Here is a 24558-nt window from a genome sequence, read left to right on the forward strand (position 1 = left end):
CATGAAAAGAAATATTTACTAAGATGTCTAATTTTTGTTATCCAGTTTCCTTTTCCACAATTAATTAGCTTTAAAACTTCTATCTGGGCCAAGTTTCACAGTTGGTAATTCACAGAGCATACCTCCGAAGTCTGTGCTGGGCATTAGAGAAAACTGGCATGTGCAAGTGGCGGAGTTAAGCTCAGCTCCTCTCACTTGCACGCACACAGCACGGGGAGGTAACTGAGTCTAACACTTCGGATTTTGAAACAGCAACACATTTTCTCCCTTTAAGAAGAAACGTAATCACGTATCAGCCCGAGAATCGGGAATACGACCAGTCTTACGCATGACCTCAGGAACCACACGTGTTGGGGTCTAAGGCGATGGCGGACAGTGCCCTTCTGGCTGGCTCCCATGCAGCTTCCTCATTCAAGAAGGAGTGTTTCAAAGTTCGGTCTCTAGAGGGGCACTTGGTTCTCTTACGGACACTACTCTTAGGTTAACACAAATTCCCACACGTTGTTAATGACCTCATCAATGGGATTTCCCATAGCGCTAAAAGTAGAAACTGTCCTTCCTTCCGCTTTCCTGCTCTATTTTAACGTTTACTGTTATGAAAAGGTTTTTTAAAAAGTACAGGTTCCAAGACAAAGACAACCTCCTTCGCAGTTTCGCCTAAAACCCACTTTCTCTGGAGCTCTGTGATAAAGGGCATCAAAGCGCACCAGGCAGAGCATCAGGCGACCAGCTCACGCCGGCGCGGCCGAGCACACGCTGCGCGAGCCCGGAGCAACGGCGGTCAGAGCCGCAGGCCCGCGGCCGCCGCCCAGTTTCACGTCTGACCTATTTCCCCCTAAGATGACTCTTGCGGATTTTAACACCTTCCCGCGGAGGAGGCGCCGCGAGGTTGCGCCGGCCTTCGGCGGCGGTCAGGGAGCCGCGCGGGAGCACCAGGGCCCCGCTGAGGAGCACTCCGGGCGCGGTTCCCGTTGTTCGGCGCTGCAGTGGGCGCGTTCTGAGTTCAGGAGCGGTAAACGGGCGGCGCTCAGGGCACGTCCCCCTTCCGGGCTTGCCCCGGCAGCCGCGCAGAGCGCCGCACGCCTCAGCCTCAGCCCGGGATGAGGTGCCCGCGACACGTGCGGTCAGCAAGCCACAGGGGCCCGCGGGGGCCCCAGAACCTACCCCGCCCCCCGCGGGCCTCGTGTTCTCTGGGCGGGGACGGGCCGCGCAGGAAGCCCCTTCCAGGACTTTCTTCAGCTTGACGACGCTGTCTGAGCGCGGCCTCCAGGAATTAGCGGGGCGCGCTGGAGTCCGGGCCGCGTCCCACCCAAGCGCCAGCAGCACGCCCCGCAGAGATGCGCCGCGCTTCTCGGGGCGCTGGGACGGGCCCCCCGCCGACGCTCCCTGCCGGTCACAGAGAACCAGCAGCGCCTTCAGAGCCGTCGCCTCGTGAGGTGAGCCCACAGGCCTTCACACTGGCGTGAGGAAGGGATGCGGCAGATGGCAAGGGCCTCCGTGCTGCCTCTTTGCATCCCTCACGCGGACATCTCCACAGGGACGTTCGCCCTTTGCTCTGAGGGCTCGCAGTCCTCCTCACCTGCCGCCTCTGCGATCTCCTCCTGGCTCTTGGCTGTACTCCCAGCACGCCCCGCGCGCCCTCCCAGCAGGCCATGCGCCCCAGCACGCCCCGTGCGCCACGTGCTCCCAGCATGCCACGCGCTCCTCAGGTGCTCTCTGGCACACCCACGATCCTCAGCCGCCACCTTTGCGCTGTCCTGGCAGCTCTCGGCGGTGCTCCCAGCACGCCCTACGCACCCTCCCAGCAGGCCCATGCGCCCCGGCATGCTCTGTGCGCCACGTGCTCCCAGCGTGCCCCACGCGCCTCAGGTGCCCTCTTGGGATACCCATATTCCTCAGCCGCCTCTTTTGCCCTCCCTTTGCTGTTGTTGGCGCCGCAGGAATTCCTGCAAGCCCCACGCACGTGCGGCACGTGTGCTCTCCCAGCATGCCCCACATCCCCACCCCCAACACGCCCCATGGGCCTCGTGCTTCCCCGGCATGCGTGCGCACCTCAGCTTTTTCCACCAACGCTGGTGACTGGTGACGCCGGCTCGCGTTCATTTAGAGAAGAGCTGGGGTTGGCCCCAGCGGGAAAGCGGAGTTCCGGGCGCGAGAGGCCTTCCAGCTGTGGAGGGAGAGCACAGTGTGTCTCCTGGGGAGCTGTAGGCGTCGGCCTGCTTTCAGCGCTCACCTAGGTAAGTGCGCCCTTTCCCTCCCATGAAGGGCCCGCCGAGTCCGAACCGTCCCTGACTGGAAGGTTGTGCAGCGCTCCGTGGAGCAGCAGCTGGCCGCAGGCCCATCCCTGGCACCTCCTCCATTTGACGGGTATTTATGAGGCGCCTACTGTGTCCCTGGAGCTTTTCCAGGAGCGCTGAGAAGGGACAGACCGGCACCGAGGAACGGACGGGAGCGGGAGGGGGAGCCTCCTAAGGAGGCCAGGGGGTGTTTCAGGAGAGCAGTGGCGCGGCCTGAATCAGGGGAGGGCTGGGCAGGGGGCACTGGGTCAGGAACGTGCTTTGAATTACATCGAGTACGTTTCAGACACGGATTGGCCTAGGGTGTCGGAGGAGCCAGGTAGAGCCGCACGGTGTTTGTCTAAGGACTGGGAAGGACGGGGTTGCCATTGGCTGAGAAGGGGAAGGCCCCGGAGGAAGGAGTGCGTTTGGGGATGAAGGTGAGGAGGGGTGCGGTTCCGGGCACGTGGCTGTTGGGACGTGAAGAGGAGCTGCGTGTAACGGTTTAAAACCACGCGGCCGCATCACCAAGAGGGCGTGTAGGAAGAACAGAAACCCTTACGCGGGGGCCTGGGACACTCCAGTTAAGTTCCTGGAGGTGAGGGGCGACCGCATAGATGAGGGCCGGGGAATGTTTATGCAGAGAAGAGCCATTTCTGAACCTCGTATTTCAGCAGTCTGCGGAAGGTGTACTGTGAAAGGATGGGATCTGGTATTGTGTTTGGCCCACTACGCCAGTTCACTTGTTCTGTGTTTGCAAAATAAGCTTTGGCCAAGAGGAGTGCGTTTAGGTATCTTCCTTACTCAGGAGGAAGTGCTCGGTAGGCGTTTGCTTACTCATCACCAGCCGGGAGGTCATCGTAAGTGATTATCACAAGAATGACCACCAAAATCAGCCTATGACCGACTGTAATGTTCTTTTGAAAGAAATATACCAGCAAATAAACTTTTTGACCTTTTTAATGTTTTTTTTTTTCTTATTTGAGGGAAAGAGAGACTCCCTGTGCCCAAGGCCTGGAGAGGGGAAGCAGACTCCCTTCTGAATGTGGAGTGGAAGGCGGGGCTAGATCTCTTGACCCTGAGATCATGACCTGACGCAAAATCAAGAGTCCTTCAGTTAATGGATTGAGGCACCCTATAGTAAATTTTTATAGTCTGGTTTTATGTCAGCAGTCATTGGAATTATTAAAACAAATCTTTGAAGACAGGAAGGTCTCTATCCTACCTGGCATAGGCACATAGGAAGAAAAAAAATTGCATTAGGACAAGGTGAAAAATTAATACAGATTCACTTTAAATAAATGTATATATTCACTAGCTTTTTTTTTTTTTTATCTGTTTAAGTACAGGTAAAGTCTAGTGTTTTTCATTTGCAAAACACACCTGTCAGCACTTCATGTTCTTAATACCTCTGCTATTGAATTTATGGTCTCTGGCTTCAACAGTTTCAACAAGGCAGAATTAAAGATTTGCAATTTTCAGATAGGCCCACATCACCAAACACCCAAGTACTATGTCCAGTTCTAGTCCATTAAAATGAAACGTTGCCTTATGGAACAAAATAGATAAATCTTTTAAAATGTGAATAAATCATAAGTAGATATTTGTATGGTTTTTCAAAAAAGACTGTCATTGTTTATCAACCAGTCAGACCTAAAAGTAGAATATTACCTGCATCTCCAGCATTCCTTCGTTTTCTCTCCCAGACACTTCCTCACTTACCCCAAGGTAATCACTATTTCGACTGCTAATGTCTGGCTTCTTTTGAAAATTTATATTAATGGAAGCGTACAACATGAATTCTTTTATGTCTAGCTTTTTTGTTTTTGTAAACATGATTGTGAAATTCATATTATTGAGGGTAGCCGCATCTCATTCATTTTCATTACTGGATAGAGTTACATTGTGTATATATATTTCAATTTGTCTTTTTTTTTTTAAAAGATTTTATTTATGTATTTGACAGAGAGAGAGATATCACAAGTAGGCAGAGAGGCAGGCAGAGAGAGAGAGGAAGCAGGCTCCCTGCCAAGCAGAGAGCCTGATCCGGGGCTTAATCCCAGGACCCTGAGATCATGACCTGAGCTGAAGGCAGAGGGTTAACCCACTGAACCACCCAGGTGACCCCAATTTGTTCTTTCGGTGGTTAAATGGACAATTAGATTCCTGCCAGTTTGGGATTATTATGAAGAATGCAGTGAAGAGCATTCTGGTTCAGAAAAAAGTCAGAGAGTGCTAAATAGTTGTATAATTCTATTTTTATAAAGCTCAGTAGTTCTCCAAGAAAACCTGAACAATAAATTGTTTCTTGATATATTTATAGGTGCATAAATTTTTTTATAAGCAAGGAAATAACAAGCGCAATTCAGGATCATAATGAATGATTTTTAGGTGGCAGAAGGATGGGATGTAGGAGGAGCCCATAGTCCCCAAGTCAAGTAAAGCGTTCATTGATGCTCATTTATATTATTTTACTTCAAAATATTTATGTGCATTCACTTATATGAACATTACATCATTGTTTTTAGTTAATAAAACACAAAATGTCATAGCACCAGAATTTTTATCTAGGGAAAAACTTTACTGACAGGATACATTTTGATGACAACCTTGTGGACATGCTTATTCAATTTACCAGGTATATGAGTCACTTATTGTTTTTCCTTTTATTTCACAGGCATTCAGGATGGGAAAGAATCCTCTTAAAGATTCCACCTATGAAGGTCAAGGTTGTTGCATTATGTTAAATGACGTTTAAACTGAGCACACAAAGATTGGGCGGGCCATATTTTGTGGTTAGGCAGGTACCACGTTAAAATGAAGATTATTTCTGAGAAAGATTAGCTGGGGAAGAGTCAAATCTTTATTCAGAGCTGGAACTAGGATGCTAAGCTCCTGATGGGGACTGAGGCTGTGTTCAGCATGCATCTTGACCTGGAATTTGAAGAGTTTGGATGTCTAAGAGCATATTTGTGGTAGAGCATAATCAGCTGTCCTCAAACATAGAGAGGGAGACTGGGACCCTGTATGATTTGTCCCTAGGAAGGGTTCCCACTGGGTGTGTGCCTCATGGTCACAGGAGAATTGACAATCTAATGAACTGATTCAATTGACATCACTGCTGCATTTATTAAAGATGAATTGACTCTCTCAGGCTCTAGCATCATTGTATGTGGTGGAAAATTATTTTTGCTTCCTTTAGCAAAGTTCATTTGAATATTCTGGCCCTGCTGTAAGAAAGCAAAGAGAGAGCTATATCTTCATACTTAAACCAGAGTGCCAAGGAGGAGTGGTGGGTGACAGGGAGTGATATCTGTAATCAGTAAGAGGATTAGGGAAATAAAGATATCCAGAGACTAATATTTACTTCTTTGCAGCATCAGCTTTAGAGATCGGAAGTGATATTTTTATTCAGGTAAATAACTGCTTCTGGCATGGCGCTTCCAGTTTGCAAGAACTCCCCTGCCCTCTCCATCATTCACATTGTACACTTATGCAGATGCATTGAGCACTTTGGATTGCTCCTAGGTGCGCACATTGTTCATTTTAAACTATTTTCATGCTATTGCTGCATTTAGCCTCTCTTTTTTGTGTGTGTCCTACCCTGGGAAAGAAAGAAAACAGCTTTATCTTTAGTATGTGTCTTGGGAAAAATTAGAAAACTTAGCTAGTCCTCTTGCTAGTGACAGATAAATTAATCCACTTTTTTTTCAGTATGGCTAAAGTAAAATTGTGACATTTCCAAGTACTTACATGCAATCTTCTATGTAAGTTTATACCCGTATTCATCCAAAAACATTTATTGAGCATACACTGAGTTCTGGGCGCTCTGCTGAAGACACAGCTGTGACCAATTATCCCTGCCCTTGAGGAGCTCTTGGCCCAGTGAGAAGGGCAGATGTGTAGACTGATGACTTAGTGAGTGTGTGATAATCAGAGAATCAAGGAATATTGAGTGGGCATTAGTGAGAGGGGAAGAGTGTGATCAGCACTCTTCCCCTCTCAATCCAGTGTTGACTACTAAGCTGAGTCAAAAAGGGCCCTGAGTTCTAGGGCAAGAGAAAGGGATGAAGAGAGTCCTCTGGTGAAAGGAGACTTGAACAAGGGTATGGAAGTAAGGATAGGATGCTGTGTCTCCAGCGACAGATCTCACTGTTGCTAGCTTAGGCTATAGGTTTGGGCTGGAAATGACAAAAGATGGAGCAGGAATGAGGCAGATTTTGAATGATCTTGGATGCTCTGGTAAGGAATGGGAACTTTAGTTACTGGGAGACCTTGGAAAGTCTTAGGCAAGTAGCGAGTGATCAGATTTTAATTTAGATTCATTATTCTATGGAAGATGGACCTGAGGAACTGAAGACTAGAAGGAGAACCTGTCAGGGTATTGTAAGCAGGTCGGCAGGTAATCATGAAAGGCAGATCTGGCAGAATGGTACTAGGGATAAAAGAGGAGAACACTCATTAGATATTTAAGGGGGAAAATCTCTGGGACTTGGTGATGATATCAATTCTGAGGGTGACTTGGATAATTTGCAAGCTTCTTACTTGGGAAATACACCATCAGCTGTTTCATAGAACTGTCTGGAACCCTAAACCCTTTACAAAGTTAAATAGGATACCTGGAATTTTCATTATATATACCATTTTGCTCTTGTTCTGTTTATTTGTGCTATAGACAAAAAGATTTTTAAAAATATAATATTGCAGCCATGTCCTACTATCAAACATTCTCCTTATTTGCCTGCTTCTAAAAAAGGACATACAAGGAAAATGTGCCTAAGAATGTATTTACAATAAGATATATAATTATTGTTGTTTGAAGTTAGGAAAATTGCCCTACTTCAGCAATGAACTTCAGACATTTGATGAGCTTTGTGATCAGATAATACCCATTGCTCTCTCCTCCTCATTTCTGCTTCTGCAGTCCAATTGAACAGAGATTCTCAACTGACATTTGGTATTATACATGGATAGAAACAGCCTCAAGCCATACGTACTTTATTTGAAAATGAATAAAAATGTAAAATATTTAGAAAATTTTGGAAATTATTGCTAATAGGAAACTATTTAGAAATCAACAAAATAGGCTATATAGATGAGAAATTAAGATATTTTTTGAAGGAGAAAGTTAAAGTTTGCTAATATAGTACTTAAAAGACCTGGATATAATGCAAATTATCTGTAGATATTTGAATTGGGAGTCCCATCTTTGTTGAAGGGCCCATTTGTTTGAGGGAACCAGTTCTCTATGGTTTACCTGTATAATGGAGAATTTAACTATCAATGGGCAAGGAAAGGCTGTTCAAGCACATCTTGTGCATGATTGACAGAAGTAGAAAATGAATAAAAAATGTAATTATGTTTGCTTATTTTTGGCTTATAGTGGAAGAGAAACAGTGCTTTTTACAGTACATTTTTTACCTGAGGAATTTTAGAAATGGTGTTGGTTTTCCAAATGTTTATAAAAATGTCTTTGCTGGAGGGGAAGTCAGGAGTTTATAAGTATTTGTGTTCTTTAATCTCTCAGGTTTGTTTCCAAATTTGCCTAGATTTACTTCACCTTGGAGCACCTGCCATATAGGATGTTTCCTCATACCTGTGTTTTAGAAAAAGGAAGCCCTGTAGAGTAATAGTAGCAGCACTAGCTGAAAGCTATTGAATGCTGTCTATGTGCCAGACCTTGTCCTAAGCATATTATAAGTGATATGCCTAGAATAGGTAACTGACAAGCTCATAGCTATGCATCTCTGAATAAATCATCACTAAACCAGGGGCAGGATCCAGGTCACTAGTGCCAAAGTTTTGCTTTTAACCACTTCTGGATTTGGAACTGAGACTGAAATCTGGAACAATATTGATGGTGGATTATAGATATAGCCATGATCTTAAGAGAGTCAGTGCTCTGCTAGAAGTCATGGGAAGATTTAGCTGTTCTAAAAACTGTTTAGGGAAGTAGTGTAATCTGGTTTACTATTTTTAAAATATATAGGAGCATTATAACATGAAATGTAAACATTTGAAAAGAGAAAAAGTGTCAAGTCAATAATTTAAACTCCTGCTTGGAGCAACTAGAAAAAAGAAAAATAAACATAAGGTAAACGGATGGAACTAATACAGAAATTAATGAAGTTGAAAAAAAATAGAGAAAAACAAAAAGAAATCTGGCTCTTTGAAGAGAACAGTAAAACTGACAAACCTCTAGCAATGCTGACAACCAAAAAATGAGAGAAGTCACAAATTACTATTATCAGGAATTAAACATGGGATATCAATATAAACCTTACAGACATCAAATGGTTAATAAAGGAGTATTATGAATGGATGAAATGGATCAATTCCTCAAAGAGTATGAAATACTGCAACTCTCCCAGTATGAAACAGATAATTTGAATAGTCCTGTATCTGTGATGGAGATTAAATTCATGGTTTAACTTCCTGAAAAATCTGCAAGCCCGTAGTATGGCTTTCTTGGAGAACTCTACCTATTCTACTTTTAAAGAATAGTAAAACCAATTCTACAAACCTCTAAAGAAAAATAGAAAAATAGAGAATACTTTTCAATTCATTCTCTGAAGCCAGTGTTACTCTGATACCCAGACCAGATAAATACCATGTGTGAAAGAAAACCGCACACCAATTTCTCCCACAAACACAGATAAAAAATTCTTTAACAGAATATAATTTAGCAATAAACAAGTGGGGTGTATTCAGAAATGCAAGGCTGGTTCAATATATGAAGACCAGTGTATTCCATCATCTGTAAAGGCTATTTAGAAAGCTTGGAAAAAATGTTTCCTTCTCCATGGCCATGCATTCCTTTGGAGGAGGTAAGCAGTGGGGGAGGGAACTAACATTTATGAGGCTTCTAACATGGACGAGCTGTGTTGAGTGTCTAGGAGGATGACCTACATGTGTAACCTGCTGTGTAGGCCCTTTTTTAGAATTCACTACCGTTGGTGAAAAGGACCTTAACAGATGACTTGATAATAACTCCCCAAGCATTTGCAAATCTTCCTATGAGTGCTCCCTAAGCTGGGGAGTTGCTGTTCTGGAGTCCTAGTGCTGTTGATCCTTCGGGATTTATGTAAACAACACACCGTTTAGAAGAGACAGAGGGGACCCTAACGCAAGTACTGCCCAGTCAGTGTCAACAGCGGAGAAGCGCTTCAGAGCTTGAGGAGTAACTAGGACTTTTTTCTTTGTACCGCACAAATAATTTCCCTGGGTTTTCTTCCTGTGAGAATTGGATACGCCTGGGGAGGGGAATGTCCAGCACAATTCCCGAGTGACGATTCTGGGCAGCACACTTTCTCTGACGCCGAGTGATGGCACTGCGTGTTTTAAGTCCCCGAGGCTCGGGACTCTCCCATCACGTTAACAGATTTTAATAGTTAACAGATTCGCAGCGGAGCGACTTGGTTACACAGTGACTTCCAGGGTTGGCCAGTCTGACCCGATTGCGAAACCGAGGCGACGGTGGCGAGCGATCGCTGGCCCCCGCCGACCACCCTAGGACCGCCGCCGCACGCAGATACCCCACGTCGGGGGCTCTCCGCCCCCTGCCCCTCAACCTTCTGCGCAGACGCAACGGAAGCCCCGCCCCAGCTCGCCACGCCCTCCGCGCGCTCCAACTACCGAGTCCTGAAGGGCACCTTCGGCAGCCAGTGCACGCCCGCGCGCTGGGCGGGGGCGCACTCGGGTTGGCGGACGGTGTCGGCCGAGGGCGGGCCCCTTGAGTGACACGCGTTCCGTCCACTCATCGGAGGCCGTGCGCCACCGCCCCCTCCGCGGCGCGGGCCGCCCTGCTCTGGGCGCCGAGCCGGGGCCCGGGAATGTCCCGGGCCCAGCAAGCTGAGACGCGCGCTCCGCTCCTCCCGGCTCCGCTGGTGTCTACACGGCCCGAGGCTCTCCGCGTTCCGAAATGGCCGAGCAGTCGGACCAGACTGTCAAGTACTACACCCTGGAAGAGATTCAGAAGCACAACCACAGCAAGAGCACCTGGTTGATTCTGCACCACAAGGTGTACGATTTGACCAAGTTCTTGGAGGAGGTGAGTTGGAGAGACGCGACGCCGGCTGGGTTTGGGGTTTCCGGGCGGCGAACCGTGTGTAGCTCGCGGCGTGGCGCGGTCGAGGTGTGCGGCTGTGTGGAACGCGCTCGCCCGTGCGTGCACACCTGAGCGCGTTCCTTCCGTCTGCACCTGTGGGTGCACACCTGTGCTCACACACGTGGGGGTGCCCCCTGAATCCGCACACCTGAGTGGCACCCGGCTCCGCACCCCTGGGAGCGGCCTCGGGGTCTGCACACCTGGGCGTGCACCCCCGGGAGTGTCCCGCCGCGCGTCGGCCGGCGTCGCTGCCCCGCGAGCCATCTCAGCAGCCCGCGGGTGCGGGCGCCCGGCGGAAGCTGCCTCCCTCCGCGCGCCGGAGAGCACCGCTTAGAGCGGGGTGGGGAGCACCATCGCGTCCGGAGCTGCCTTCCTGGGAGGGGGCGCTGCTGCGGAAGGGTTTGGAATAACCCTTTATGGGTTTACACGGGGGCTGAGGGCTCCATCGGAGACCAGGATCCTCGAACTTGGATTCCCAGTAGAAGCCGGTTGGAGACCACCCGCCCTGAGAACTGTGAGATCCCGCAAGAGAGGACCCCGAGTCCCGAGGTCTGGGGGTAGTCCGCCCCCGCTGTCCCCGGCGGCCGCAGGCCCGTCCGCACCACCCACGCGCAGCCTGTTCTCGGGGAAGGAGTGCGGGGATTGTTAACCGCACCCAGTGAGGACCGCGCGGCGAGGTGCGGTGCTGGACTCTCGGGACTAGGGAATCAACCCCGCCTGCGTGAGGCTCTGCTGCGGAAGGAAGGATGGGTGGTGAGAACCGCCAGTGGGACTTGAGCTTGAGCTTGGGGAGTTGTAGACTAACTTTGCCTATCTTAAAGGAGAACATTGCTTTGATGAGGTTCTTTGCATTAGTTTACAATGTTTGCAGTGAATTCTAGGGTGTTGTTCTTTGCTACTTCTGGATTTGTTTTATCACTGTGGGCGAGCTTGAACCATAAATCCGAATGCAACCTTACCCTCCTTCGCCGCCCCCCACTCCGGCGCCTCCCCCCAAACAAAGGAGAATGTTTAGTGATGCTAAATTTTTTACATAGTTGGAGGGGAAATGGAAGTCAAAGCCTGGTCTCACCTGAATTACAATTTACCTCAAGGGACTTTTGCTGAGAACTTTTTTTAAAAGCTCTGTCTTAAAAAAGCTGAAAGTGATGTTTATTAATAAGATATTTTACTCCTAAATTGCCAGTTGGTGGTGTGCCAGAAGATAAAATAGTGTTCCGATTGAGGAGTGGTTTATAGCAGGAAGGCGCACCTGATCTGTCCCTCCTATCTAGTCACAGGCCATAAAGCATCAGGAGTTCATAACCTGGCACCCTTACATCAGGGCTAACTGATGCCAAAGGTCTACTTTCACCTGTTCCTTTTTCCTCTCCCATGGTATGTGTAATTCTAGAATTTTAAGATTCAGCGTGTGCTTTCTTTGTTTCTATCTGTAGGAAAGAACAGCATTTATGAAATAGTAATAGGATATTTTTGGGAAAAAAAAGATTTTTTCCTTCTTTTGTGGGTTCTATTCTGTCCATTGTGTTATACAGGCGTCTGCCCTGGCCTCTCCCCCACCAGATGTCAGCACTCCCTCCCTGATTGTGACAGTCAAATTGTCTCCAGATACTGCCAAGTGTCCAAAAATCACTCCTAGTGGAGAATCACTGTCCTAAAAATGTATATTGCATAACTTTTAAAGGTAAATTTCTCAGAAGGAGATAACAAGGAAGAGAAGATTACTAAACTTTAAGCCATTTACATTTCATTTTTATGAAGCAGGAAAGAGAATTGCACAGAATTTTCTGAGTAAAATTGTAAAAGGTGCGAACAAGCTGTTGGGTGGGTAAATTAGCCGAGGACCAGTTCTTTCGTTTAATCGTTTTCAGTACTCTGAAAGTAGCTTGAGAAGAATGTGCTAGGTAATAAGTAAAATGCAGTGAAATGAGTTTCTCACTAATATTTGATAACCATCACAGTGAGATAACTAAAAACTATTTATAGTGAGATAAATAAAAACAAGTTTACGGTGGTTCCTGTTTCCTTTTCTCAACTGGTACTTGGTAAAATGCTCCCCGTTATAGCCTGCCTGTGACTTGAGTTTGGGGCATCACTGCTGTCTGGGCGTTGTGCCCTTCCTTTTGATCAGTAAGTTCAGTATCTTCTGAACTCTTTCGAGGTCGTCTCCCTAAGGAGATTACAACCCGAGAGGAAGATGCATCATTTCTGTTCCCAGAAGCTTCTGTTGGAGGAAGCAGGACTAGCACTGGAAACAGTGCTGTGCTGGGGTCGGCGGAGTTTAGTTGAGTAGGGAGCAGACCCAGGAGGGCGGTGTGAAGCCTCCGGCCTGAGCTCTGTAAAGAGGTCCTGAAGCCCACAGTGGCAGGCTGGAAAGGACAACGCAGGTGCGCAGAGTGGGGACTGGATTAAGGTAGCGGAGCAAAGTGGCTGACATTTTGCAGTTGGACCCACTGGCAGGAGTGGAGGCCTCTCTGGAATGAGACCCCATCCTAGGGTTCCTGCCTGTGGCTTCTTGCATCTTAAACACAAATCCTCTCCGCTTCTGCCAGGTGTAAAATTCTTCCTAGATCTGTCCTGTTTCCATTCCTTTATTCTGCCAGTACTGTTTATCTCTTAACTTCTTTTGAAACAGAGAAAGGGCCCCAGGTTATCTGTCTCTTCCTTCCTCCCCTGCTGATTTCTTCTGTATTTTAAAAGCTCCAGGATTTCATGAAACTTTTCTGTGTTCACTAAAGAATGTTCTGCTTTCCCTAATTTACCTAAGTAGGAAAGGTTTTTCTTCTTTTCTTTTGGAGTGAGGGACTTCCTACCTCTAAAGTGGACTTTCAGTCATTATGGACTCTAGGTCTTCCTCTACTATGAGTTCACCCGTCTGTATGGACAATTAGACTTTTCATGGCAGAGTATTTTTTTCCTGCATTCGTGTTGAGAAAATGCATGGTGTGATGGGTGGAAGGGGGTACTCCTCTGCTACCTACTCTCTCCATGTCTCAGATGCCTTATTTTAACGTAAATTGGAGGATGGTAGTAGTGTCTACGTCACAGGGTTTATTATAAGAATTAAAATAATGCTGGTTAAACACATGACACAATACCAGACACATGGGTACACGAAAACCCCTGCTCTAGTTTGGTGCAGGGGGGGCTGGTGGCTGGTTTTCTGTAGTATCTTATGTAGCTGAGTGTTAATGGGAGATTTTAGGTAAAGGTGTAAATCTGGCAGGCGATGTTGAAATGAGAAAGGATTATAAAAATTATATGCTTCCAGTCAAGAGCACAGGTGAAGTTTCTAAGTTGTGCAATGAGCTCTATCTCTTGAAATAATAGCCTTAAAAAACTGGTTTGTTGTTCAAGAGGACCGTAGATACCTGAGCGGGCAGGCTGGCTCATGGTTAATGGCGAGCTAAGGACCAGCAGGTATTTAGTTACTATCTATGTTGACCTACAGGATTTTATTGCTTGCAGTTTTTAGAGTAGATTTTCTTTTTTTCAGTCCTCAGTTCTAGTCTTTAAATTTATTTTCGTGAAGCTTGGTTTTGTCTCATCTGATGGTATTATTAGCAGAACTAATGACTATAGAGCTTTGAGGGACAGTTACTTGAAATGAAAACGTAGGCCTTTGGGGCCAGGAGGAAAAAAAAAATGGTTTTCTTTTCCCTTTCTGTGATTTAGGCATCAGTGTGTATTCAGTTTTTAAGAGTTGTGGGAGGCAAGAAGAAAGCATTTTATAAGTGACGAAGTTATGTTAACTTGCTTTCAGTTCCAGCCAGTAGATGTTTGATTTATAAAATTGGTATCTTCCTAAAAACTGTGGTAGAGGAGAATGCCTTTTTTGTAAAGTTGGTGCCTCCTTGTTTCTGTAGCACATTTTTTTGTCATCCTGGATTTCCTTTAACAGCATTCTGCTTCACAGAGCTGTTGGATCCTGGTTCATTTTTGCTTTCAGAGACTGTGTTCGTACTAGCAAGTTTTGATGTAGAGATTTATTTTTTGTTATTTTCCTTGAACATGGTTGCCTACTTTTCAGAAACCAGTGGTTCCTATCCTGGGGCCCTCAGTTCTCCTGGACCCAGGAAGAAAGTGGGTGCTTAAAACTTAAGCCCTTAATTCTGAAAAACACAAGGACAGTATAGCTTGATAAGGGGGTGACATATTTAGGGCTAAATCCTAAGTGCCTTTGCTTTTTTCGAGGAAAACTAATAACACTCTGAATCTGATAGTACTAAAGAGCTATGGTTGCAAATATGTCTTTGATGACTATAAAGTAGGAATGTTATTATTTCACATTCATAGTTTGGTAAATAAAACTTCAGAAAATAATGAAGCCTGGAGGAGGAAAATATAATATAATAGGGGTAAATGTGGAAAATATAATATAATAGGGGTAAATGTGGCTCAGGTGTCTTGGGTAAACAGGCGGCAGAGCCATAAGTCTACTTGGGGAATGTGAGCCTGTGGGCAGGGTCTTTTATATTTCTGCATTTTTTTCCCCCTTGGTAACTTTCTGCTACTTTTGAGAGGAGGTTTCAAGAGTGCTTGTGAGCTACTACTCTGTTTTGAAACATTAAAAACTTAACAATAAAAAGCAACACTTGAGATTGTTAACTTTTGACTTTTGTTTATCTTTAAGGTGGATGGAAATTCCAAAGGAAGGGAGAGTAGATTATGCAGGCCAATTTGGCTAAATCAAGGAGTAAATAATGCTCATTGAATGCAGGTGTCTTTATTCCAAAGACATTGGAATTCAGGTGTCTTTATTCCAAAAGTCCTCCAGAACCATAGAAGACAAGCAATGGGTACCTTTTTATTTTTCTTTTTTAAGATTTTATTTATTTGAGAGAGAGAGAGGGAGAGAGATACTATGTGCACATGCACAAGCTGGGGGAGAAACAGAGGGAAAGGTACAAGGTGACTTCCTGCGGAGTGAGAACCTGACAGGACAAGGGGAGGGGGCACTCCATCCCATGACCCTGCCTTTTTTTTTTTTTTTTTTAGATTTTATTTATTTATTTGACAGTGATCACAAGTAGGCAGAGAGGCAGGCAGAGAAAGAGAGGGGGAAGCAGGCCCCCTGTGAGCAGAGAGCCCGATGCGGGGCTCCATCCCAGGACCCTGACGATTATGACCTGAGCCAAAGGCAGAGGCTTAATCCACTGAGCCACCCAGGCACCCTTGACCCTGCGATCTTGACCTGAGTGGAAATCGCGAATCGGAGGCTTAAACCATTGAACCACCCAGGTGCCCTGCAGTGGGTGCCTTTTGGATATAATGAAGTTTGAACAAGCCAGTTCCTGCTAGACATTCTAAGTGTTGGATGGGGGTTAAGAAAACTATGTCTCATCTTAGACCCGTTTTGTGGTGAGTCAGGTAGAATCTGTAGATCATTTTCTTCATTCTTTTTTTTTTTTTTTTAATTTATTTATTTGACAGAGAGAGATATCACAAGTAGGCAGAGAGGCAGGCAGAGAGAGAGAGAGGAGGAAGCAGGCTCCCTGCTGAGCAGAGAGCCTGATGCGGGACTCGATCCCAGGACCCTGAGATCATGACCTGAGCCGAAGGCAGCGGCTTAACCCACTGAGCCACCCAGGCGCCCCATTTTCTTCATTCTTAAATGGAAACTATTCTGTCCCTTGTATCAAGTTTGTGAACATTAGAACAATATGTGTATAAGCACTTGGAAAATATATAAATATCTTGATTAAGATAAAGTTTTCTTCCCAAGTAAGTTAAAATTTTGTTGTATGGAAGGTTCAATATTTATTTAGTAGGAACACATATCAAATTATAATGTTAAAAGCAAAAATGGTTCAAAATACAAATATTCACTTGAAATATAATTTTTGAGAAATATGAGCTGTGCATTATGGGTATCCTCTCTTTTCTGGCGTCTTTAAAAATACAACTTTAATTTTTTCTAAAAACATTTTTATTTATTTTAGAAAAAGAGCATGAGCAGGGGTAGAGACAAGGGGAGAAGCAGACCCCCCCAATGAGCAGAGGGTCTGACGCAGCCCAGTGTGGGGCTCAATCCCAGGACCCCTGAGATCATGACCTGAGCCGAAGGCAGACATTTAACTGACTGAGCCACCCAGGTACCCTAAAAATACAACTTTATTGCTGTGGGGGAAGGAATACATGTTACTCTAAGGAATTGGACTGTGTGGGAAAGAACAAGGGAAAAGTCAAAGCCGAGTTCCACTGCCCAAGGTGACCGCCGTGAATGTCTCGATGAACACCTTTCCAGGAGCTTTACACACATCCACCCTTGTACAGGGATTTGCTGTACATAAATGATAAAATACTCTGCATGCTATTTGGTAATCTATCTTGTCCCCCTATACGTGGAGGACACCATTCTGTGTCAGTAAATTGTATTCTTCTGGCCACTTTCTTATTGGGTAGATGTGTCATAATTTCTGTAACCAAACCTTTTTTTTGCACATTTCATTGTGCTGTTTGCCACCAGTGATGTCTCCCTAGGTGAGTCTTTGTAAACTAGATTGCTGGGTGGGAAGTTACACGTGTTTTGCATTTTGTCACATATTCCCAGAGTGCCCGTGGTGATCACAGGCGTGGCCACAGCCCCGGCTGACACGCTAGTGAGACTTTGCTCTCCCAGACCTTTGTTTTCTTTAGTAACTGAGAGAATCGATTACCCTCCTTCTCTCTGGAATTACTTGGATGCGTATTTTTCTCAGCAGGGCAACATATGAAACATTTTTTTCTCCTTTAGCATATACATTTTCTTAAAAATGCAGCTGTGGCAAGTAACACCTTTTTTATCCTAAAACTTCCAGGGCTGGTCCAGTTTGGAGCACTCAGGAAAAGTGGCCCGAGGTAGCAGCAGAGCGATGAGGTTGGACGTAGCAGTGGCTCAGGGCTCTTCTCTGTGTCTTGCTGAAGTGTGCCGCTCTTTCCTGTTAGCTTTGAACCTGGGTTTCCTGGGGACTGCTATTTATGTGCACATATTTATTAACTGGCTGCTTGTGTCTTAGACCAGACCAGGAGAGTGAAGTGAAGATGTGGGTTCACTCTGGGTGCGTAGAATGTGGTACGAGCAGCCTGTTGGAAAGGGATCTCCGGTCAGGGGGAGCTGACGGCTCGGGAATGACAGCGAGATGTCACGTCCTTGCGTGCCGAGTTGTGTCTCTAGTCAGGCCCATGAGGTCTCCGTGTCCGGAAGGGTGGCCCGGCCCTGAGCCAGCACTGCTGCTGGGGAGGGGCGGGATGCTGGGTGGCTGTGGGAGAGCCGGCGGTGGGGGCATTCATGGCCCCAGGCACGGTCAAGGGCCTTCTGTGCTGGCTTTCTAGGGGTGGCAACCTTTTGCTCCTGGATGTCTAGAGTGTCCTTTTCCACCTGTTTCTTGCAGTTCCTGCCGCTGGTTATCACGGGAAGGCTGTTCAGTGAGTTTTGCACAACTGTGTGGAAAATTCCCCTGGACACACAGAACACCCAGCCTGCTTTCCCTTCTTCTGTCTTCAGAAAGTGTTAACTAAATGTCATGTGTACCCCTCCCTTGGTGGAGATCCCCAGCGGACTAGTGGTAAAAGTGATAGCAGGGGACACTCTCTGAATATTGATTGGCGTTGAAAATGTGCCAGATAGTATGCTGAGTGCTTTTTTGTGCACAAAGCCCTCCTTTGCATTTATACTTTTAATCCCCGAAATGATCCTCCTAGGTTGGAGTTGGTATTCTCCTCTTAAACGTAAGAGAAATGTGGCTGGGAAGGTCAGGGACTTGCTCTAGTCACACGGCCGGTGAGGACAAAGCCAGGATTTAAGTCCGTGTTGCAGGACTCCCAGCCCACGTTGTTGAGCGGACGCTGTGGCCAGGGCGGGAGACCCGCGAGAGCTCGGAGAGCTTTAGAAGACATCCGTGTGGTACATAGTTGATGGTACTTGCTTTGAGTTTTCCGCCTCATGTCCAGGGGTCACTGCAGGAACCAGGGAGAAAGCAAAGGGAAGCTGAGAATGGAAATATTTGAACAAAAAGAAAACCCTGCGAAGGTCAACGAGTAAAAATGTGCCTGCCTTTCTGTCTGTTGTTATTTTACTGTGTTGCGTTACAGAAGGTGAAGGATATGACCAGCCGTTCCAGTTTCTCACGGGAGGTTTTTCACGCAGAGTGTCTTGGGGGAGTCTTCAAGGACTCTGTTCCTAACACGAGTGACACGTAGGTGGTCTTAAGAATCAGTGTCCTGTTGTTAAAGGAAGAGATTGTGTACGTAAATGTTAGGTATGTGTGAAGAGTTAATTGCTGTTCTGGACAGGCTTCTTAAGTGCGTGCTCTGGGAGGGCTTGTTCTGAATGGAAATCTGAGGAGGTTTCTGCTCCGATAAAATCCCCGCGTGGGTTCAGCTAATCCCCGCCTGCCCCTTCCACCCCCTCACCGATCGTGGGTCCTCAGCCCCGGTGCTGTGTGTGACACCCTGCCTTGCCTTGTCTGCCGGTGTCACCATTCCGCTTAACGTTGCAGCCTCAGGAGCCCCCCGGGAGGTCTCCCCCCTTTCTTGCTGCTTCCCTCCTGTCTTCTCACTGCTCTGTGAGTGTGTCTGCCGTGCCCTTGCGGTGCTCTGTCCTCTGGACTCAGAGCAGGACCTCACCCAGTCTCCAGGATTTCACGGGTTCCGCCAAATTGGTGGCTGCTTTGAGTTTTCGGTTTGAGGAACGTATGTTGTTATTCTATTAGAGAATGGAACTTCTTGGAGAAAATCAAAGAACTTCATTTTGTGGAAACAGATTGCCATTTCCCTGCTTAACTCTTTTCAATGACTTTCTGTTGCGTTTATAATGAAATCCCATCTCTGTGTCCTGGTTTAATAAGAGCTGCATGATCTGGCCCCCGCTGCAGGCAGTAATACTATCGCCCTGTCCTCCACCCCTCGCTCAGGCCCTCTCTGTTTCTCGGACACGTCCGGCTTGTTTCTGCCATAAACCTTTGTACTGGTTCCCGCTTTGCATGGTGTGTGTTCCCTGATCACTGCCCTCTTGAGCTCCCAGCTCGGGATCTTTTCCCAGGACGGGGATCTTGTGTCCCATCGTCCTGCTTTGCTTCTCTGTTAATACATCATTCAGTACCTGCTGTTTGTCCTATTCGCCAGCTTGCGGCCTTGCCACCAGGCAGTGGGGCCCCTGTCCATCACTGCTGTGTATCCTGGACGTAGTAAGTGCTCAGTAAATGTGTCTGCCTGATGGAGGGACACAGACACATTCTCTATACTGTCTTACGTCTTTTTTTTTTCCCTTTCCACACAAATGTTATCTTCTAGTTTTATTATGACATGATCCTTTCTTAGTCTGTAGACGTTTGCATGGAATTCCGTCCCAGAGACTTAATTAACACTTAGAGACGGGAGAGACTTGATTAGGAGAGCTCAGATTACGGCATAGCCTCAGAGTGTGGATTGGAAGAAGGACACCGAGCCTGGCTCCCAGGAAGTAAGGAGAAGGAAGTGGAGAGTCAAAGGCCGGGGTTTCCAGTACATTCTGCCAAAAGCCAGTGATCCCCCTTCCTTCTGCTCACCCAGAGTCCCTTCGTCCTGCTGCATCAGCAAGCGCCTCCTCAGCCCTCACCTCACCGGGTCGTTCTTGCTCCTGTTCAAGCTGTTCCTGGTGCTGTCCTCAAACACACTCACACGTAGCCCCTCACTTCCCCCCTCCTGGTGCTGGTTTTCTGCTCCCTTATGTAGTAAAATCCTCGAGAAGGTTGTTAAGCCTCCTGCCTTCAGTCTGTCTTTGCTGTTCTCTCACCCAGACGGCTCTTGCTAAGGTCTGCAGTAATGCCACTGCTCCGCTCTCAAGGCTCCTCTGTTTGATTTTCCTGCACCCCGTGACCTAGTGTTCCCCTCTCTTGGAGACATTTTTTGCGTGTGGCTCCCAGTGCCCTTCTCTCCTGCCTCCCGGGTTAGGGTTCAGCAGGGGAGTGCCCTCTGGCCCTGTGCTTTGTACTTTGCCTGGGCCATCTCTTTCAATGTCCTGACTTTGAATATGCTGGCCGCTTCTGAATTTGTATATCCAGGGTGGAAAGACTTCTTCTCTAGCCTTGGGACTGTTGTATCCACAGTCCGCTGCTTCACATCTCTACTTGAATGTCTGCTAGACCCCTTAACATCTAACATATTAAAAATTGAGCTGACCTTCCCTTGTAAAACTGTCCCCATTGTCACACTTACCCACTTCAGTTGATGACAGGTCTTTCCATTGGCTCAGGTCAAGAACCTTGAGGTCATATGTGACCCTTCTCTTACCTCTCAGTCCACATGAGTCCAGGAGGACATTCTGTGGTCTCCACTTTTATAATAGAGTCAGATTCTGACTAATTCTTCCCACCTTTCCTGCTGTCTCCTTGGTCTGATCAACATTGCTCCTCACCTAGTATCCCTTGCCTGGGACAGCAGCCTCTCACTACAGTAGAGTAGTCCCTGCTGAGCAGAGAGCCTGATGTGGGGCTCGATCCCAGGACCCTGGGATCATGACCTGAGCTGAAGGCAGAGGCTTTAACCCACTGAGCCACCCAGGTGCCCCTAGAGCAGTCTTTTAAAAGGTACATCAGAATGCATCACTTTCCTGTGTAAACTTTTTCATGACTAATTACACCACCTAATTTAAGATTTGGGTGATGGCTATAGCAATCAAGAAAAGTGCATTCCTTGGCAGAGAAACATACACATAGTTCAGGGGACAGAGTAGTGAACCCAGAGGTAGACCCATGCAAATACTTCCAACTGGTTTTTGACAAAGATGCAGAAGCAATTTGATCAAGGAAGGGCAGCCTTTTGAACAAATGGTTCAGGAACAATTGGACATTAGTAGTTGAAAAATAAATCCTGAACTAAACCTCACAGTTGATTAAAAAAAAAAAGTAACGCAACTATAGGTCATAGATATAAATATAAAATGCAAAATATTTTGAAGAGACTTAGGCAGAAGTCGTAGACATGACAGTGCAAGTGTGGTCCATATAAAAAGCAAATGGATAAATTAGACTTCCTAGAAATGAAAAACATTTGCTTTTTAAAAGATCCTCTTCGAGGAATGAAGTGATAAGCCACTGACCAACAGAAAATTTGTTTCTAATCTCATATCTGACAAAGGACTTATATCCAAAATATGTAAAGAATTCTCTAAATTCAACGAGGTCACAATCTCAATAGAAAACGGGTGAAAGACTTGAATACACATTTCTTTCAAAAAGATACATGGATAACATATAATCACATGAAGGATGTCTAGCAGTATTAGCCACTAGGGAAACACAAGTCAAAGCCACCGTGAGATACCTCTACAAACCTCATAGAAAGGCTGTGAAGGGGGTGCCTTAGTGCTTCAGTTGGTTAAGTGTCTCATTTAGGCTCAGGTCATGATATCAGGGTCACGGGATCAGCCATGTGGCCCATGTGGGGCTCCGAGTTCAGCAGGGAATCTGCTCGAGACTCTTCTGTCTCCCTCTGTCCTTACCTCCACTTGTGCATGCGCTCTCGTGCTCTCTTTCCTCTCTGACTTAAATAAATAAATCTTTTTTTAAAGGGGGCCTGTGATTAAAAAAACAAACAAACTGGTAACCCAAATGCTAGCAAGGATGTGGAAATACTGACTCCAGCATGCATTGCTGGTGAGAATGGAGAAAGGTACAGATGCTCTGGAAATCAGCCTGCTTTTGGAAAGTTAACCATACATTACCGCATGAGCTAGAAATCACACCCTTAGCTATTTGTCCTAGAGGGATGATAAATGTGACCATATGAAAGCCTGTACACAAGTACCAGCAACTGGAGCAATGCTGGTGCACAGAGAGGACCCAGTATTTATTGGCTGAACAATTAAGTTTGTGAAATGTTAGAGAATCGATACAAGATGGCTGTTGGCTAGTGGCTTTATGGATCATATCCCTGAACTGCAAACAGCTCAAGTGCTCTTCGGGGCATCGGTGGTTAGGGCGGGAAGTGCACAGAGCAGAGGATGACTTGGCACTGAAAAGGAACAGAGCAACCTGAACGAGCGTCAGGGGCATTACGCCCGGTGAGAAAAGAGAATCGCCCAAGATTGCATGTGGTGTGATTCCATTATGGGACCTGCTCAGAATGGCGAGAGGACAGTGAGGAGCAGATGAGAGGTTGTGGGGGTGAATAAACAGGCAGTGGGGAGCCCCTTGTGGTGAGAGGGCTGTGGCGTATGACGTACGTGCGGGTGCTGCAGGCCAGGACGCACCGGGCAGACGCTGTGCGCGCCCACAGCAGCTCCCTGAGAAAGTCATCCCTCCTTATGCCAGGGCAGTGCTCTGCACTGCTGTTAAGATGTCATCCGCTGAGGAAGTCTGGTGCGTGGCATCTGTCTGTACTATTTTTACAACTTGTGAGTAGCTGTGTCAATATAATTAAAACAGAAAAGGCCTTCAGTGGCTCGCTCTCTCTTTCTGCTTCAAGCCAGAGTCTGATAGCTGTGAGGTCCCGTGTCGCTTGGTGCCAGGTTCCATCTCTGATATTCCATTCTGCCACCTTCTTCCTGTCATGTCCCGCTTCAGACATACGCATGCCCTCATTCTTGCCTGGACCTCTCCCACCTTAAGTACTTTGTAATGGAATTTATTCCCCCAAATACCTGCATAGCTTTCCTGTTCATCTTCTCAGTAAGGCTTGCCCTGCCCCCTCCCCCTGTTTTAAAGGGGGAAGTTCTTCCAACCCCATGCCTCCCAACTGCATTACTTTGCTCTGTTTCTCCTTTTTTCTACGGCAGCCACCTTCTAACATGCTGTGTAGTTGACCTATTGGACTTAGCGCTTGTCTGTCTCCCACCGCGAATGCAGGAGCTTACATTTTCTAGCATTTTGGGGGATCTGTTTCCTCCTCTATTCCCTGACGTTTCCCAGCAACCAGAACAATGCTGGCACATAGAAAGGACTCGACAAGTAGTTGCTGGATGAAAAATGAAAAGTTTTTCAGTGTTAACGAAAGTGTTAACTATTGGAAAATTGATTCAGAATGGCTGCTGGGCTAGGTTGAATAATTTCCCCACAGCTTGTTTTATTTCTGTCTTGCCCTTGGCTCAGGTTTGAGCCAAATTTATTATTCTCAACACTAGATATAAAAGGAAAAATAGGCCGAAGGTTAGAGGGGAAAAGTGAGAAAAGACAGACCAGTGCCACCATCGGTCCTCTCTCCTTCCCCCGTCATTGTCAACACAGGCCCTCCTGTTGTCTCGTCATCTGGCCATTCTGACCCAAGGTGCGACTAACAGTGCCTCACGGATCACCGCCTGCCTGTCGCTGGGTCTTCAGGTTTGGTGGCTTTGCTTATTCTCCTGAGAAACATCTTGAGCGGCATCTCAAGGCTTATAGTGTGTTCTCCCCGCTCCTCTCCTGGCCTCTGTGTGCCCTGTGCTCTTCCCTAGAAGCAGGCCTGTCCCTGTCCCTTCCCTCTGCCCGAAGTCTCTTCTTCTTACTTCAGAATCGAGACTTCTGCTCATTTCAGAGATCAGAGGAATAGTTCTGTCCGTAATTACCACACTTGCTTTATCGTATCTACTGAGAGGTGATTAGTACCAGTAGAATTAATAGTTTTGGCCAAGGCATACTCACTAAAAGCAAAATTACCTTTGATTCATGGCACATTTTAAGCCAAACATTTACTATCTCAACCCTAAAAATAACCAAGAAGAATTTTGCTTCTCTCTTTTCAAGGAGAGAAAATCTTAACAGCGTTCCTTGGGATAATCACCAGCTCACAGCTGCCTCACGTTATCTGTTCTCATCCCCCATGACCTTTAGGAATCTCTCGTGTAGGCAATGCGTATTGTCCTTGCAAACTTTTTGCAGTTTCTGTTAGTTCTCGTCATTGGGTTCTGTGGCTTTGTATAATCAGGCTTAGTAATGTGATTGAATCCACAGAAATCTCCTGAAAGGCAGGGTAGAAAGAAGTGGGGGGGTCTTTTGGCTTTGGTGCTGGACTTGGCCTTCAGCAGTTCATGGGGGCCAGTGCTGTTTAACTTCTGGGCAAGTTCTCTGTGGCAACAGCAGATGCGGGTGTTGGGGAAAGGGAGCTAAACCGATGTTACGGGAATACCTGTTACAGGCCAGGCATTCTGCTGTGCTGTTTGCTGTCTTCGGCAGGCATTTATGACGTGGAAACGGAAGCTCAGATAGATCTGGCACCTTCCTGGGTCACCTCACTAAGATG

General features: G+C 46.7%; 1 protein-coding gene across 1 annotated transcript in view; it reads left to right on the forward strand.

Annotated features, from left to right (window-relative positions):
• The first annotated feature begins 10081 nt into the window (after nucleotides 1-10081).
• The window catches only part of LOC122902810 (cytochrome b5), a 36932-nt gene continuing 22455 nt past the window's right edge, over nucleotides 10082-24558 (forward strand). Inside the window, exon 1 of the mRNA XM_044242807.1 lies at nucleotides 10082-10326. Within this exon, the coding sequence (XP_044098742.1) occupies nucleotides 10198-10326 (129 nt within the window). The 5' untranslated portion in view covers nucleotides 10082-10197. The remainder of the gene's footprint in view (nucleotides 10327-24558) is intronic.

Source organism: Neovison vison, chromosome 3, assembly GCF_020171115.1.
Source record: "Neovison vison isolate M4711 chromosome 3, ASM_NN_V1, whole genome shotgun sequence".
NCBI lineage: Eukaryota > Metazoa > Chordata > Mammalia > Carnivora > Mustelidae > Neogale > Neogale vison.